At 44.2% G+C, this 19,149-nt stretch overlaps 1 protein-coding gene across 1 annotated transcript in view; it reads right to left on the bottom strand.

Moving 5' to 3' along the window:
• Positions 1-19,149, bottom strand: part of OXSR1 (oxidative stress responsive 1) — a 109,172-nt gene that overhangs the window by 30,786 nt on the left and 59,237 nt on the right. Inside the window, exon 5 of the mRNA XM_009333323.1 lies at positions 5,790-5,845. Coding sequence (XP_009331598.1) covers positions 5,790-5,845 — 56 coding nt within the window. The remainder of the gene's footprint in view (positions 1-5,789; positions 5,846-19,149) is intronic.

Below are 19,149 nucleotides of genomic sequence, written 5' to 3'. Positions count from 1 at the left end.
GTGGTAAGACCAGAGAAAAGAAAGATTAGTGAAGAACAAGAATCAAAAACTTCTTTCCTTTAAAGACTATATGGTTATATAGTGGTATTGGATCTATAAATACACACTTTTTCTCCCAAATTCTCATTTGGAAAGGTAGATCTCTACAGCCACATATTTCTAATCAATTCGCATGCAGAACAGCAGCTTTACTTTTACATGCATCACAAGTTTAGCCTTTTTGCAATAATGTCAAGGCACATAAAAGGATATATGAAATCCCTTTGCTGAGTAAACGTAAAGATCACATCTGAAACTGAGCCCCAACAGCATGTTAATAAAGATACATTAATACTGCACAAAGTAACTTAAGGATAACAAAGCCCAGGCTGGGAGAAGCCACCGCCCTTGGAGAAGTTAACAACCAAATAGCGCAACATCTCTTCAGGAAATGCAGATATTACAAGTGAGACAAAGAATAAAGTTACTTCACATCATGCTGCTGCAGGGGAGGCACCAAAACTCTCCACCAACCACAGAGAAAAAAAAGTTTCACCCTTTTTCAAAAGGGAGAAGAGGCTCACAGTTGTCCACGACGCAGCACCGGCGGCTCGAGTCAGCCGTGCATTCGGCACTGCTCTCCCCAAGTTAGATTCGTGCCTTGCCTCTTGTTAAAGCAATTTCATCTCCCAAAGTTAGAGTTTCCTAAGGGAAAGTGGGGGAATGACACTGCCTACATCATAGCTCGATGTTTATGTAGAGCGCTATTTTAGTACAATGAATTAAGAGCAGTCAGGAACGCAGCAAACCAGTGACAAGCTGGCATGGATTTGTGGAAAGTTACACAAATTCAGTTACACAAGTTCTGCCTGGCCTTAACTATCCCCATTTTATAAATAGATAAAGCGAGAGGGGTTAGGCAATTTGCCCAGTATCAATTAGCAAGTCCTGAACGACTTCGTGAAACCTCAATCTACTTCAACCGCTTGGCAACACGGCCTGCCCGGGACATGGCAGGCGCCCTGAGCACCTCTTGGAGTGCGCGTTAATAATACCGACTGGTTTTAAAACCTGGAGATATCATGTTATTGTCCCTACAACAGAAAAATCCCGCACGTGGAGGGATGTGCGCCTTTCAGCCTTCAGTAGACCCTTGCTTCTTCACATTCAATCACAGAGGGGTGGGTGACAGTATTATTTAATATCCCAGTGGATAAAATCAGGGGAAAAAAGACTTAGTCTGCACCCAGTCTCAGTAGGACGCTAATATCATGCCATAGTTGGAGCATGGTTCGTACCAAGCAAGTCTCATGCACCCTGAACAAGCTTCTCTCAACAGCTCCTCAACCTCTCTCATCCCTTCCTAGTCTATCAAGACTCTCACTTCATTTCACAATAATTTACAGGGCCTGCAGTTAAATAAACTGAAGAATATTAAGCCTTGCTTACTGTGAGAAGAAGTCTCCTGGTTTGTGCAACAATATTCGTGCCGACGCAGTTTATGTTGACAAAGAGTGTTTTTACCCGTGCAGCTTTTAGACTCCAGGGAGCCAGTAAATGCCAGGGCAAAGAGGTTTTATGCTCTGATTAAAAAAAAAAAATAATACAGTAATTGCCATGGAGAGGCTGGAACACAAAAGGTGGCAGCTATCTCAATTTACATTGCAACCACTGTCAGCACAGCCCAGAACAATGGTATCTGGGAAAGAGTCCTGCTCTCTCCAGAAGATAGATTAATTCAATGTGCAGGAAAAAACTTCAAACTGAGAAAGCGATACTCTCTGAATTGTAACGGGCTCGAAAAACTTGGTGCCAAGCCACAAGCCCAAGCCAGTGCCCTTGGGGAAAAAAAAAAAAAAGAAAAGATGTTAGAATAGAATAGAATAGAAGCAAACAGCCTCAGTGTAGGTCTCATTGGTCAGCTGGATCTGTTAAAGGCAATTTTACGCCTTGGTTCTGTGGATACACATTTCGAAAGCAAAAGGAGCTACATAGTTAAAAATAGAGCCATGAGTAAAAATACCAAGTCCCAAGACTTGGGGAGGAGTGTGAAGCTGAGCCTTTGTGCAGGCCGTTAGAGGAATTTTCAGAATTCCTCCTTCCAGCAAATGCCCCAGAGCTCACAGATTTCTCCTCAGTCGCTTTACCTGCGCCCGCCTCAGCTCGCAGTGCTCCCACAGCGGCTTTCACGTCCGATGCACAGCCATCAGTTCAGAGTTACAAACAGAACCTGACAAACGTCAGACACACCTTCATCAAGTTGCTTTTTCTGTTCAGCCTTAACAGAATTGCACAGCCCGAATTAACAAAAGCGGCTTTAGTTTTCACTGGTTAGAGCTGTATAATCCTGCAGCAAAATTACTGCCATGAATTCTATACAGTGAAAGTTTCCCAAGTAATTAAATTCACTGACACGTTGTGGAGGTATAGCCCAGCAGCGGGGTTTCCTCTACCACAGGGTCGAGCATTTTTTTCTAAACCTTGAAAGCAGCTTTGTTTTTTTTCCTCAAAGGATTTCCAGTTTGAGATTTACATTCCTTACGTTCACATTTAAGTTCTACATTTCTTCTGAGACAAGAAACACGAATTGCGTCAAGCAGTAGAAAACACAGGAACACGAGGTCGCAAAGGCCAAACACTGAATAAGACCTTCTTAACAACTGCTCACAGGCAGTTTTAATAGAAGGATGGCAAAAGGGAAAGGTGTCATTATAAAAGAATTGAAGTCATTCTTTCCTGCTACATTATTTGCATTTTTTATGTACACCAAACCAGCTCCTTCAAGGGAGGTACCCCATTCACGCTAACCCTCAGGCTTCATTCCATAGCTGATCAATCTTTCCCCCGGCCCCTCCCGTGGTGTAACTTTCCAGCAAACCTTAAACACGTTTGTTTCATGGGAAGGCAGTGATATCATCCAACTGATAATGGAAGCACTCAACGATCAACAGAATTATTCATAATAATATTATTAATATTATTGTCAAAGGCAAGTGCTTTGATCTCGCTGAAACAAAACTCACTTTAGTGGCATTGGTTTGCTTCCAGCGTTTTTTCCCCCTCAAAAAATTCCCCGAGAAATTTTGCTATTTCATCCTGGGTCAGGAGGAAAGGAAGCTTAAGTGTCAGAAATTCCCACAGAAACAAAATCTCATGTTATGACCAGGTCAGGCTCTTCTCTAGTATTCAGTCATTCATTTATTTTTGTTTCTTTCAAGTCATCAGCTGCCTTCACAGAAACGAAAGCGCTTCCTGCCACTGTGGTGACCTTGCTGACCTTGGTTGAGTTTAGTCGCTCCGCTCTGTCTCATGAAAGGTTGCAGCGTTAGTCTTTTCGCATGTTCAAAGAAAGAATTTGTAAAAAGGGAACTCTGCACATCTCACAATGTTGCTATGCAGAGAGATGGATTTCATCATTTAAATGTTGCACATATAAACCACTAGTAGACAGTTCAGTCCAGGGAAACATGTAGGATAGGACGTGTCAGGGGAGGTTTAGATTGGACAGGAGGAAAAATTTCTTTACTGAAAGAGTGGTTAAACATTGGAACCAGGGCTGCCCAGGGAAGTGGTTGAGTCACCATCCCTGGAGGTATTTAAAAGACGTGTAGATGCGGCACTTAGGGACATGGTTTAGTGGGCATGGTGGTGTTGGGTTGACGGTTGGACTCGATGATCTTAGAGGTCTCTTCCAACCTTAATGATTCTATGTACAAATCTCAGACAAAATAAATCCTCTGAAATTTGTACAAGTAAGACTAGTCAACCTTAAAACTACTTATCAACTAAAAATTATTCAGCAGACCAAAAAAAAAATACATTAACAGGTACCTATTACCAGTGAGCCTTAACAAAAAAAAACAAACCCCAAACAAAGCCCTGGCACCCGTGTGGAAGAGAAACACAAGCCGCTTTCTGCTAGGCTGGCAGAAACACTTGAAATAAGAGTGCATTGCCCTAATGCAACAGCTATTTGCAGCCTCTCCCAGAACATAATCTAAAGCTCCGTACAATTACAAATCCAAAATGTTACATCTTGGTCCCATTATGAAAAAAAAACTGTAGGATTTCACTGTACAAAGTTTGCTCCTTTGAGCATTTTAGAAGCCACTCCCTACCTTCCATCAGCTGCCACACAGAATGAATTATTTATACCTCATCAGAAATATAACAGCAGGCATTAAGAGCACTGGGAGACTTAAAAGGGAAAACAAAGCAACTTCAGGTTTTAAACAGAAGTCCTGTATTTTAGGTGTTATGTCCTGTAAAAGGGCTTATTGCCTTCTGCAGAGGGAGAAGAGCTGCCTACAAAAAAAACCCTGTGCATTGCAATGCGTTCTGCCTCCTGGTGGAAAATCTACACCTTTCATTCCAAGAAGCAAATCCAGGCATAGATATACTAAAGGAGTCCGTATCTCTCAGCACTACACAATGCAACAGGCACTTCTGCCTGACACAACAGTCATCGCCACACAGCTGCAAAGCCCTGTCCCTTAACCCCCAGCACACTGGCTTGACCCACTGCTGTGCCTCCACCAGCAGAACAGGGCACTAAAAAAGAGACCTTATCACAAACAGATCCAACTCTTTCCAATTAAATATGGGACTGAAAAAGTTAAACACGTACAAGGATGTTTGCTAAGATGGCAGGACCAGATGCGAGCTCTGCCCTCCAGCTAGAGGTGGCACAAGGGCTGGAAAGGCACCACAAGATTCATGAGAAGAGCAGAGTCCTGAGGGAAAGGACAGGCCGAGAGGAATTGTACTCGGGACAGGAAAACGGCACACTGGGAAGAAGAGGAAAAACAAGTCTCTCAGGTTCTAAATGTATTCTCCAAAAATCTTGTGTTACTTAATAGTCCACAATAATAACAACAAGAACAATTCTTGATTTCTGGAAAGAAGAGTGAAGTCTGTAGGAACATGTATGAAATAAAATACAAGAGTAGTAGTATTGGGGGGAGGGGGGAACCACCACACAACACCGTTTTCCACAGACATATGATCCATCCACACCAAGGACTGTTTCCAGCATACCTGTGTTGATGCAGCTTGTGACAGCAGTGACTACCAGACACCTCCTCCAGGCACATCTGTATTAGCTAAAGCAACTGTCTTAACAGTCTTCCCTACCCTGTCCCTCAGCTTGCACAACTGCTTCCAACACTTTCAGTTCACCCCAGTTTGGGCTGGGTCAGGGCAGTCAAACATGCACTCTGCCACTCGGTTCAACTGAAGGCGGACTAGGGAGCACCCACATGAGCAGTTTGACCGGCAGATCTTCGGGTAAGGCAAAGTTGCAAGTGACTTTTACCACCAGACGTACCAATTTCCTTCTGATGAATCTACCCACTGCTCACCACAGTTCTTTTGAAAACCACCTTACACATCGATGATAAATCAGTGAGGTCTGTGCAGTCTGCTTCCAAGCCTTGCTTAAAACTTGCTGTTTTAAAAATCTGACTAGCTTATGCCAAGAATTTTATCTAATCTATTGATTCTGAGGACTTGACAGTCAAAGGATTTATTCATGCTGATTGTCATTATTCCAAAGAACTGCATTTTAAGATAACAAGATATAATAAACTCTGGGTTGTTTTTTTTGTTTGGTTGGTTTGTGGTTTGTTTATTGTTGGGTTTTTTTTGGTGTTGTTGGATTTGGTTTGCTTGTTTTAAGAACTGTGAGGCTTCTTGAAGCTGACATTTTTATATAGGTTTCTTCTTGATCATTAAACCATCTCTTGGATACACTGTTTCCAAACTGTTTCCATACACAGATAAAATTTATTCAAAGCTACCAGGAAAGTTACCTGCAATTTGCACCGAGCCATCTTCTCCAAGAAGAATATTTCCTGCTTTCACATCCCTGCAGAAAAGATAAAGCAACAATAAGCAGAAGTCATTAAATCTATCCTTCGACCAACAAAAATACATTAAAAGGTTATTATTTCTTATATTTTTTTTCTTGCGTTAGCACCTCCTGCTTCCAATCATGCAGAAAGAGTAGGGACATAACACCAACTGTAACTTCAGTAGACAGACACTAAGTGATATTTGTATGATTTGTAGCTAGTAACATTTTAAGTACTATGCACAGAAAAAAAAATTTGAAAAACTTACCAGAAGGTACCCTCAAAAATACAAGGAAAGTGTTAAGTTGGCTAAAAATGTGAAAACAGAACCTAGCACTAGTCTGATACTCATGTACCCTTTTAGAGGGGGAAAGACTTCAAGAGACGGTAAGTTGATCTAGTCTCGCTACCGCTGAATGCATCCTATTCTTCCCCATCCCCAAGTCTCGCTGCCTTCCAGCCCTGGAGAAGTTCACGTGCTTCCTCAGGAAGTCAGTTTGGCCCCATACACTGGTGACAATCCAGACAGAAGAAAAATGTTTGCTCGTGGCTTAATGAACTGAACCACATTACCAAGGGTCAAGTGAGCAGAACTGGTACAACAGAGACAGTAAGAATGGGAAAGTGGGGCCGCTCAACTGCCCTGTGAAGTCTCAACTTTAGTGAAAAAGTCTCCCAGATTTTTTTTTGACCAAAGTCAACAAACGCACAAGAACATCCAGCATGTGCTATGAAAGTTATTGTACTATCCCCTTTCTACCTCCAAAAAAGCTCCAGTTTGTTAGGTTAACAGCGGCACTTCTCCATCCTCAAGGGGAACACCACTTTCACTCCAAATACGCTTTGAAGTTTTACAGCTTATTTTCACAGGCTGCTCCCCATGCAAAGCCAAGAGAAGCACCTTTATAGCTGATACCCATGTTCATCAACACAGCTGCTAAGCTTGCACTGGCTAGGAAACAATGCAGACCCAGAGCATATGCAGGTGCTGTCTCAAGAAAGGCTGCAAGCAAAGCAACTGCCTGGGGAATGGATGCCAGTGAATAGATAGCAAATCACAACACACCTCACCTTAATGTCAACCACCTGCATGGAAAAGGAAAGAAAAAAGAAGAAAAATACCCAAAAGCAGCAGATTCTCTGTCCACTGCCTTCTGCAAATATTCCAAATCCTTTCACACACACACAAAAAAAAAGTCAAAAGCTATTTTTTCTCTCCTCCCTCGTGCATCATGAGAACAGAACTGGCGTGACGGCCTGGCCAAAGAGCCCCGGTCAGGCCCTGGAAATCTCCTCCTTCCTGGCTTTGCTCTTCTGAAGAAGAGCTTGGGCCGCTGCCAGTTCCAGGCCAGGATAATTTTAAGCACATCCTCTCCAGCATTAGCATTTGTTAGATTCTTCCCAATACCCAGCCTAGGACATTGGCATGGCAAGGCTTTCCCCCAGCATACAGCAGAACTAAAGCGAACAGAGACTGTCCATAAGACAGTCCCACTAAAGATTACTTTAACAGCAAACTGCAGCTGACAGCAGCCTTTAGCCTTCAAACAAGTATTTCAGGTCCTGCCAAACGTACACCTCTTGCTAGCAGTGACCATCTTGGAGCCTAATCCCTCTTTGAAGCACAAGTATAAGAGTAAGTACAGGAAAATACTAATTTGCTTTAATGATCAAGAATACTTGGATAGATCTATGTGGAAACACTGAAGTTGTATGGGGAGATAGCCTTGAGAAGCTGACTTAATAGCAGAATGGGATTCAAAGCAGTGAGAAGCTGTGACAGTAATGCTGGAATAAGTAGACAAACGTAAAACAATTGCCGCCACTCAGTTCCAGTCCTCTCATTTTACATTGGCCAAATACGTGAACATGCATTTAGGGGCGATGCGTTTAGTTTTCCCTCCAAGAAGCATTATTCTGTTTTGTTTTCTTCCTGCAATTAACAGCTGCAGCCGTTGCAGACAAGAAAGCATCAGCGCTGCAGCAGACGGAGACTCTTAAGTAGACGGAGGGACCTGAAGGGATTAAATACATTAAGCATGTAGCTATACGCCCCCCCCCTTAGCATCCACTGGCCAAATCCAATACAATCGGAGCTGTAGAGTTAATCGCCACGAGATACACAAACCTGACTAACCCCTGCACTCCCACAAAGCGTTCATGGTCCATAACAGTGAGGGAGAAATGGAAAAGCTCCCTGCCAATATTTATGTAGAAGATGCCTTTGGGATCCAACCCCATGAGCACAGGGAGCCATGAGAGCGCAGCGCCCAAGTCTGCTGCTTCCTAGGTAAGGAGCTGGCTCACATGGCGTCAAATGTGCTTGGCACAGGCGCAGCCATCTCCAGGAATCCCCCCTCGCACCAGCACTAATTCAGAGGGAACAGAGGGTGTTCAGGAAACTCTCCAAACATACTAGAAATGTTTGTCCAGACAGTCGGTTCTCCTGTGACAGCCAGGACGCATGAGGTCCTTTCAAAGCTGCCTGCCAGTTTCAGGTTATGGGGAAAGGAATAGTGTGCACCGAGGTTGCCTGTTGAAGTTATTGTTCCTTTTACTGAAGATGGACGCAAGTAACAGTAATTTCCTCTTCCATTGGTACTTCAAGGCAGCCCAGGATGCTGGAGCATTTCCCCAGTAAGCTGGGCCATGTGGTGTTGCACAGCCTTTCCAAACTTCCCCTGCCAGCACAATGGCGTGTGCAGCTCGCCGAGCCCCCGAGGCAGACCACACTCAGCGATGAAGGAAGTGCCAGGGAAGTTTTTAAGCAGAACTAAGGATGAAGCCTCAACCATCGTGTGCTTCAGAGTCCAGAAAAAAAAACTCAGGCAGGTTTCACTAACGTAGCAACAGCAGCCAGAAAGCAGCACGCATTCAATACCACCAAATTATCCTACCATAACAGAGCAAGCTGGACAGGCTTGGAGTGCAAAAAGTAGTGAAACAAGCACTCAGATTGAATCCCATCGGAAAAAAGAGCCGAAGGACTCTAGTCCCTTAACCCCCTCCAATGCAGAGGCTTGTTTTCTTTTTAACTTCAGCTTGGATTAATTAAAATTTACATATTTCCTCGTTGGAAACAAAAGTCAGTAAATATGGTGCTTCAAGCTGGTTCAAGAAATTAAAGCAAGTCGTTGCTACAATAGGAAATCCAGGAGGCCAACAAGAGCCACTGCCAAATATCCAAGTCAAGCTGCAGAATTAAATCACCACTTGACGTGGCATTTCCTCCTGGTGACCAACCCTCTGAAAAGGCCATTACTCACCCCAGCGTGGTATGCTCCACCCCGGAGCAGCAAAACGGATCGGCAGAAAGCTGTTTAGGGACACTGACTCCATTTCAGCGTTACTGTACCATAGAGGCAACTTCCAGCGTTCCCATTCCTCACCCCAGTGTACCGGCATTGCGTCGCCCACTGCAACAGCACCGGGTGAGCATCGAGCAGCAATAACACTGGGTGAACACAGACCCCTTTCTTTAGCATATACTGGTGTCACCGGCAGCATCTTCAAATTAGGTCCTCCTTTAAAACCATCTTTAAGATTAATTAATTGCATTTAATGCAATGGGGTGGGGGAGACAGGAACAGTGCTTTCCTGTTTATTCTCGTCAGGAGATGCTTATAAACTCACAAGCTGAATGGCGAGAAGTTTGTTACTCCAGGATATAGTTATTGCCAAGTATAACAATTTGAAGGTACTTCCTATTAATGTGGTAATGACCATATCCTGGGCTGATACACTTGGAATAAATGGTGTGCCTCTGGCATAATTGCTGTACTGGAAACAGGAAGCAGCTTTAGGCTGTAGCGTAAACAGTAATTATATCACATTTTACATGAAGTTACAGAAGGCTGGAATAAACTCTTTCTTGCCTGTAGCTTAACAAATGCTACCGTAGTTCTGGACATTCCCGCTCTGTAGCTGTCATCTTCCTCTCTTCTAAAGCCTCCAAGAGCTCTTCCGCAAAATAACGATCATGTTTTTATTTACCTCATACTTCACAACCAGAGTGGGAAGAGGGGTTTGGACTTGCTCCAGTGCAAAGCTGGATTCTCCACATCAGCCTTGAAAGGTTTCACAGCAGGGCAGAAATCCCTCCTCATGTGCATTCCAAACCAGTTTAGCTTCCCAGCGCGACCAAACGCTAACGTACCAGTTACATCACATTAATGCCTGCAGGTTAGGGCTGGGCCATAGGCATTGGATGCTATATAACCAAAACTGATCCCCAATCCAACAAAATTACAATCAAGCATCCAGCTACAGGAGACTTGGGAGCACAGGAAGGCAGTGAGATGATGCTGCCCAGTTTCAAATGCAGTGTTCCCACATCCCCCACAATCAATTTTTCAATGGGGCAGGGGAACTGTATCCTAATGGCTTGTTCCCACTATAAAAAGCCTACATGGGTCCTTAAAAATCCTGCTAAATTATCAGATCTGCCCTCACCCACAGCTCTCAGTCCTTCGCACCGCCATATAGTGGTTGTCTTTGCAGTGGCAACACTAAGGGAAAAAGCAAAACTCGCTGGTCCACGATGGAGAGCAGCGTTACCAGTAACCAGCTGCAACTCTGCAATCCTGGCACATGCAATAAACCTTCATATTACAGACTTAAAAGAACCGGTGTTTGCAAGAAAAGCAACGAAGCATGTTAAGTTATTGCTTTTTAAACAAGCCTCTTAATACCGTTTCGAAATTGAAAAGGATTCACTTGGCTTGTGTTCAAAGGTCTACATTGGGAGCAATAGCTAGGACAATTTGTTAAGGCCACTGCAACCGTGATACAAGTCACCTGAGCGAAGAGTGGCATCCCAGGACTTCTGTAGCCTAGCACTGAGAAGAAAACTGTCACATGAAGGGGGAAATGGAGATAAACGCTGTTTATTATGCCTTTGCTTCCAACCTGTTCGTATGTGCCTTTAGGATGCAACAGTGGCTGTCAGCACAGCCGTGAGTCATCTGCCCATTAGATGCAACATCAACTATAACAATACATTTTCACGCACTGAACTCCACAGTGCATAATTTGGCATGAGGAAGGAGTGGTTGGTCCTGCCAAGTTTCATTTAGAAAAGAGAAGGTGCAAGATACAAGAATTACTATCTTCTGTTAATGGTAATGAATAACTCAAAATATTTATACCGAATGCAACCAATTGCTGGAGTTGACATTGTTCTGAGTAATTTTCTGAGTAATTTGCAGAATACTTCCGGGACAATCTCTCTACATACAGTTAAACATGAAGCAATTTGTGACATTATACACCAAATGAGCACTGTTCTCTCTCTACTATCAAACATTACTCTCCCTTCAATTATATGCTGTTACTTATGTCACCTCTTCCCTTTGCCTTATAAGCCAAGATATAAAAAGCTGGCTATACGCAAGAGCTTTAGCATTTGAGACAGAGCTGCAAAACAGAAACTAGGCTTGGAGCGTACAAGCAGAGTAGTATTTTTATGCCCCCAAATGTCAGCACGTTCAGTACTACGTAGGAGAAGGCATTCAACTCAACTGTATTAGAAGTACTGTACATTACATGCTTCCTGTTCTTGCTCAGAAAAACTGTGTGTACTAACATTTTCATGCCACAGGGTTGAGCCTTAAGTCCCAAACTCTTGCGTGAGATGCAATTACTGTCTGTTACAGTGCTGTACTTAACTCTGCAGAGCTGGACTCGAGAACATCTCCCAAAGCTTGAAGGTCTTCCAACAGCAGAGAGCTGGCAAAGCAGCTTCCATACTGCTCTCTCCAGCCTCCCTGCTGAGGCAGGCATAAGCAGGGGGAAGAGAGGGCCAAGTCCACAGCTTGCTTCATCCCTGCTCATCCACAGCCCTCTCAGCAGGCCCTTGTGGCCACTGGCAGCCGGGACCAGCGGCAGCAGCCAGGCTGCTATAAATTACAGTGGGGGACCAGCCCAGCGACACGCTTTATTGCTCAGGATCAGGGAAGCACACTGACTGCTTCTACCCTCTTCTCTGAGCCACTCTGCCAGTTGCTGGGCTGTGGTGAAAGATCAGGGCCTCAACGCAGGAGCTAAATGCCAACAGCACAAGGCAACTCATGATTTACTCCGAGTCTCAAATGGTAGAGGCATTTTTAAAGCCCCAGCTTCATGGGGGCTAGGTAGGTAGGAATATTTAAAGGCTTTTTCACTGTCATTTTAACGTCTGGAGAAAGTTAGATGAATAATCCAGTGTTATCAGGAATTTAAAAAAGTTCTTTTTGGTTCTTTTAAGAAGCGTAAAGCAAGGCTTTGAAAGGCAGAAGTGACAGACTGTGGCTTTGCAAACAGAGGGGTGTGTAGACAAAGCCTACTGGAAAGGATTGTCAGCTTCCAACAAGACGAGCTAAACGAGTACATTGAGTACTTGTTTTCTCCGTGCCCTACCCTTAACATCCAGGCAGATCACACTCAGCGCAGTGAAGAGACCTCTTGGGAGAGATAACTGCATCCAGTCGCCTGGCATAGGCAAACAGAAACCCCAGTAAGGGCTACATGAGAAATGAATCTCCCATTGTACTTTATTTTAGCTAAACCATAAAACACCTTTCAGAGGATCCATGATGCACTTACTAGGTACAATTCCTCCTGATTTTTTGCCCTCCAATGCTGCAGAAGTGGACTGCTGCTTTAAGTAGAGGGTTTAGGGTCCAAGAAACCATGACTCAGAAATTTGATTAATTTTAGATTAAGTTGCTATGTCAGCTCAGACAAGGGAGGGCTCACCAAAGAAAGCTGCAGGAGATCCTCCCAAAATTCACTCTGTCACCTTAGTTATCTGAATAGCTCCAGGGGCTGGTAAGATGCTGAGGCAGTACAGAAAGAGCTGCAGACCTTGGGCTAACCCGGTGCAAGTCTCTGACATGAAGTGAGACAGCAAGCAGCGTGTCACATCACTTACTGCGTTCCTGTCTGTCACACAGTTGCTGTTATCACAGCGCCTCCAACTTTCCTTTATCTCAGCAAATTGTGTTCAGCTTATGCTTTTTGTTCCTGTGCCAACTTCATCTTTGATGGTTTTGCGCTCTCATTAATTCCTTCTCTTCCCACATGTTTACAAGCCTAACGATGGTTAAAGGGAGGTACAGTTCAATGACAGATCCTGTCTGCCTTGGACTTTACCTCCCATCCACCACCATGCCTCCAGCCCAGCATCAGTGCTCAAGTAACCTCAACTGCACATCTGTGGGGAGAAAGTTGCTCCAGCTAAAACCAAAACCTTAAAAAAAACCCCCAGTTTTCAGACAGATCAGCTTCTTCAGCCAGACAATAAAGAGCTACAAACACTAGACCTAGTCCTATCTCCCAACATGGAGACAATCTTATCATACCAAGCCTTGCAGCCCCACTTCTATCCTCCTACAAAAGAGGCTCTTGGTTCACATATTCACCCCAATGCACACCACTGTTGTAATATCAGCTTACGGCAAGGAGGATTTGCCAAGCAGCCAGGGCTTAGAATCATAGAATCATTAAGGTTGGAAGAGACCTCTAAGATCATCGAGTCCAACTGTCAACCCAACACCACCATGCCCACTAAACCATGTCCCTAAGCGCCTCATCTACCCGTCTTTTAAATACTTCCAGGGATGGTGACTCCACCACTTCCCTGGGCAGCCTGTTCCAATGTTTAACCACTCTTTCAGTAAAGACATTTTTCCTCACGTCCAATCTAAGCCTCCCCTGGCGCAACTTGAGGCCATTTCCTCTCGTCCTATCGCCAGTTACTTGGGAGAAGAGACCAACACCCACCTCGCTACAACCTCCTTTCAGGTAGTTGTAGAGAGCAATGAGGTCTCCCCTCAGCCTCCTTTTCTCCAGGCTAAACAACCCCAGCTCCCTCAGCCGCTCCTCATAAGGCTTGTTCTCCAGACCCCTCACCAGCCTCGTTGCCCTTCTCTGGACACGCTCCAGCACCTCGACGTCCTTCTTGTAGTGAGGGGCCCAAAACTGAACACAGTATTCGAGGTGCGGCCTCACCAGGGCCGAGTACAGGGGCACGATCACTTCCCTGCTCCTGCTGGCCACAATAGTTCTGATACAGGCCAGGATGCCATTGGCCTTCTTGGCCGCCTGGGCACACTGCTGGCTCATGTTCAGCCGGCTGTCAACCAGCACCCCCAGGTCCTTTTCCGCCAGGCAGCTTTCCAGCCACTTTCCCCAAGCCTGTAGTGCTGCATGGGGTTGTTGTGGCCAAAGTGCAGGACCCGGCTTCTGACAAGCTTCAGCCCTTCAGCAGTCAATGCGAGAGAGAAGTTACGTCTCTAACCTCATGCACCACTCTTTAAAGTTTCCCCTATTCATTCAGAACTTCAGTTTTTTCTCTTGTATCCCCCATAAGGAAAGGACCCTGCCCAGCAAGGCAAGTTTTCGTACCATTGAACAGCAGCTAAAAATGTACCAGGATTTCTTCCACAAATTCATCTATTCAGCCCTTCCATTTCCTGATCCTACTTCCTAAGGACTGCAGTGGGGACAAGGCACAAAGCTCCTTTAACAGCTGCTGCATGAAAAGCAACACACACAGCAAGCTGTGGAGTCACAGGGTCTGCCTCCTACCCCTGGAGGCTCAGATATTTTTGGGAGGCCCTGCCTTAGTCATTGGTAGCAGAGGAAAATAGTCAAGTTATAACGTGGCCTTATTTCAATGTTTCACGTCAAATTATTTATCGTGCAAGGAGGCGGGCATGCTTCATGTAGCAATACTAGTGATGCACGCCACCATGCTACGGTATCTCCTGCATGCTAAAACACATTCCTAGTGTGCTCAGAAATACGAATTTCCCCAAAAATACCACATGCAAATTGCCCCAGTTTGAGTACAAGATGGATCAGGTAGCAGAAGTAACAGGAAAGCCAGTGATTCACACATCTCCCTGCCTTGATCCTGCCATGACAGAGAGATGAAAGTTCATTCCAGCAAACACATAATCAACTTGGATCAAATAAGGCCCAAAAATTTTGATATAGGGCAGCTCAAAAAGGTCTTAATTTCCAAAAGGCAATAAACACCCTGGTTCTGGAGAAGCAGTATGTATATCTATACACACACACACAAGGTCCAAGGCATTCCCCTGCACAGCCAAGAGCCGTCCATATCTACAAAGCCACCCACAGCTCTTGCTCAGCAACGTTTGCAACGTGACACGGAAGGAGAAATTCAAGACAACCAGGGCTCATGAGAGACTTGCCAGCTCGACTTCCTTCTCCAAAATCTAGAAGACGACAGTTTTAAGCATGGCCAGCATAGAAAGAAGATCTCCTTATTTCATCCAGCTATTCCTATAAAATGGAGAAAGCAGTTATAAAATTGGGTATCTGTACAATGGAAACAGTTCTCTTGGCACTCCCAGTCTAACTTGGTGATGTTTTCCAGGCTGCCATGAAATGATAGATTTCTCTGTGGCAGCTCCCTATTTGCTGTCCTAAATGCATGTGGATTTTGTCTCACTTTTGTTTTTGAAAGTATTAAGCTTTACTTTTTAATGTTAGAATTTTATAAGAACTCTGCAAGACAGGATATAATTTGATCTAGTAAACGTGCAAAAATAATTTCTGATGCAGCCTCGCAAAATTTTCAAGTGAGCTTAATATGTTACCACACAAATTTAGCGAGTGACCTTTTTCTCATGCTCTAGCATAAGACACGAATGAAAAGACCGCAGCGGTCTGAATAAATGCTTAAGGCATCTCCACGTATGCAGCTACACAAATGAAAAGACTGCAGTGGTCTGAATAAATGCTTAAGGCTGCACATATGCAGCTTTTAGGATCTATGAAGGCCAGAAAGTCTGCTGCATTACAACAGGGGACAATATTCAAAGCTATCTTTTTGAAGTGGGTTATTCGCTTTATGTGTCACAGTAGAAAGGACGAACAGGATGAACACCAGTGATTTAAACAATTACTCTACTGCTGGAGAGATGCTGCAAGAGCCTATACTGGGTGATCTAGTCCCAGTAATCTACATCAGATAAAAGCAGTGACATGAGAAGGATGTCACGAACAGAGTGGTTGTACGTATGTGTGAATGGCGCTTAGTTTCTTCAAAGTCAGAAGTTAAGAGAGTCTGTTAAATTGCCACCTGATACAATTAATGCTGCAGACAGTGAATGAAGATTATTCCCCCTAGAAACACGTCAAGCCCAAATACTCCTGACAGCTCAGGAATTGCTAGAAACCATATTAATTGAGTGTGCAACTCAGTCATGGATCGCTGACCAAAACCTGTCATTGCTGTTGAGCCTTTCAGAGATCACTCCAACCTTTATCTCCCGCTCTTCATGGTATTGTTCCCGCTTCTCATCTCCATGTAACAAAGCAGGGGGAGAAAAACCTAAAGACTCACCTCCCTTTTAATGCGGTGCATAGCAGTTGTACCAAAAAGTTGTTTTTCCCTTGGACTAAATCGAAGTTACTTTGAGTAACTGCAGGACACCCAGTGACAAAGTCCAGAGGCAGCACCTGGGTCCAAGGAGAGCGACATGGGGACAGACACCTGAACGTAACAGTCATACAGCAAGCGCTTGGCTCCAGGCATCCCCCTGGGAGCTGCTACGAGGACCCTTGCAACACACGGAGCCCCTGAGGGTTGGGGCACTGATGTTAGCCTGGAGCCACTGCAGAGCCCCCCCAACACTCCTATGCTTTCAGCAGCAGCAATATTTGCCATCAGAGTTTTAATTGCCAGGTTTTTAGGCTTCAGAGCAGAGGCTGTCTTTATCCACTTCAAGGAAAACTGTCTCCACAGGAGCTATTGTTTCTGGCTGTCTGCAGATTTGGGATTTACATCTGGTTCGTATTTTCTCTCTGCAACCACAGAGAAACTTTTTTTTTTTTTTAAAAACAATGAATTTCTGGATGATGCAGTGGAAGAAACAGCCATCAGGAGAACACGCTGGTTCATCAAACCACCACAATACACCCCAGTCTGACTGCCGTGCACAGAGAGTAGAGGTTCGGTGGTCCTTGTGCCCTTGACACTGCCCAGCAAGGTGTTTATCTGGGGGAACAAATCGCCCAGTACAATCTAGAGCAGCACCTTTTCTTCCTTCCCATCGAGACACTCAAGAGTAACACTTTTATTATTCTGGCTACTGAACTATTTACAAATTAAAGCTTTAAAACTTTATTAACAACTACCTCTAAAGGTTACCTCTGCCCATCTTGTTCTATAAGGGAGAAGAGACCAAAGTACAGTTCTCTGAATACAAAATTCCACTTCCCATGGCTGAGCAATAGCTAGCTTTCAAATTACTAGTGTCCTGACTTAAAAATCAAACTGGCAATTAGAGGTGAAAGGCTCCACATCCCGTTATCCATCCCTCAATCCTCCCCTACCAAAATTCAGTTCCAAAACACACTCCCCCAAACAAGATTATAGCACTGTGGAGAGGAGGGCTGTGAAGTTCTCCTACAATATTGCTACAGAAAAAAGAAGTACAGTATTTCAGTCATCAAAATAATCAGAGACATACTGGAATCCAGTTTAACCACAATACCTGCCAGCACAGCTATCAATGCATTAATCAGCTACATGAAAATTAAGCTTGAATCATGTAGAAAAGCTGAGTTCTGCGAAAATGTAACCATCGTCTCCTTCATCTTAAATCAGGAACTCGCTACTGGAAGAACGCTCCTGCAAACCCCCCCACACAAGTGTTGGTGATGTGTACGTGCTCACATACAGACATCCTTTTTTCAGAAATGATTTTCTTTTAATATAGAAGAGGCAGACAATTAAACTTTGATCCCGTGTCAAAACCATCCTAAGGTCCAAAAAACAAGCTAATATATTTGGCATAAAAACACAGCAAGAATATTGTTTCTAGGGTCTCTTCAAAGCAACATTCAAACAGCTGGCACCCTGCTGCCCCACACTCAGAAAACAGATTTTTAAAAGACACCAAAAAACCCCCAAAACATTCCGTATGGGGCACAAGCTGATCTAACTCAGCGTATCAAATGTGCTGTTGCACCTCTCACCCCCTAAGAAGTAGAGCAGCAAACAAATTAATAGCTGGATCGCTGCCATGCCAATATTTCAAGTGCATGCAACCCTAAACCACTTCCTAAGCTTTTTTGTTTTTACAAAAAAGCATGCAAGTATCACATTTATTATGCTGCAATAGGAGAATCTGATTATATTTGAGCATCGTATCATTTCACCTGGACTAACTGAAATATTCTGTTACACAACAGCTAAACAGAAGATTAGCTCAGAGATAAAAATAGGGAGAAAAGACAGAGACACCTTGTAACAGTTAATCAGCATGATTCATTTGTCAGACTGCCATAAAGAGCACCACCTGAAAAAGCCTTGAACTTCCCTCCAATAAGTCTTTTTAAGCAATAAAACCTCTTGGGCTGGTTTTGCTTTAGTTTTATTTCCAAGTCATTCACCAAACTCCTGCTAATCCCCAAATACACAGAGGAATCAGAGTCCAAATGGGGAAGAGGTGCAACATACCCTGTGTGTCACCCAGACAAGATTAGCCGGGGAGCGACCCCTCGTAGCACGTCAGTCTTGCTCAACTTCCATAAAAACATGGGTCCAAGCAGATTCCTGCAGGACAGCTTCACCCGAAGGTGAAGCCTGGCCCTCTGTCCTCAGCACACTGGCTGGTGCCTAGATATTTAACTCACTTCACATGAGCCAGATCACTAGGATTTCAAATTGTCACTGGGGTCACCGTACTACAGAAAACCACAACAGGGACAGTGGCAGCTGGCACAGGAGAGACAGCCAGGGACAGGCACATGGCAATGAAGGCAGAGAGCTGCCAACTCCGAGATACGGGAGGCAGTGGCGATTTTGGAGGAAGACAGGGATCATTTGTAATTGTTACCTTGGTATAAGAGTGTTCCATGAAAATAAAACTGATTCTGCCTTCTCCTTTATCTTTTCCATAAGGCCTCAGACACTGTTCCCAACAGCCCTTGCAAGATGAAAGCAAAAAAAATATCACTTTGGGCAATGTGGGAGACTTAAGCATTTGTTGCTGAACAATGGCATCTATTCAAGCCTCAGCCTCGCTCTGGCTGTTAATCAGGAAGGTAAATAAAAAAAGTTATAATTTAAGCCTTCACTAGATATTTGACTTTCTAATCTCCTCTAGAGAACACCGTCAAGCTACTCTCCTGTCCAAAGCAGGGATTTACACTTCCACACTAAGCCAGCTCCCCAAACCTTAATTGGAAGTGGCATTAAGTTCAAGGCGGGCTTACGCAGAGTAAGATTCAGCAGCAGCAGAATTTCATTAAGCCAGTCTTCCATGTGCTAACTTAATTTACCCATTTAAGATGATGC

This window comes from Pygoscelis adeliae, unplaced genomic scaffold (genome assembly GCF_000699105.1).
Source record: "Pygoscelis adeliae isolate BGI_AS28 unplaced genomic scaffold, ASM69910v1 Scaffold88, whole genome shotgun sequence".
NCBI classification, from domain to species: domain Eukaryota; kingdom Metazoa; phylum Chordata; class Aves; order Sphenisciformes; family Spheniscidae; genus Pygoscelis; species Pygoscelis adeliae.
The sequence above is the reverse complement of the archived record's forward strand: the minus strand, read 5'-3'. Positions and strand labels throughout refer to the sequence as shown.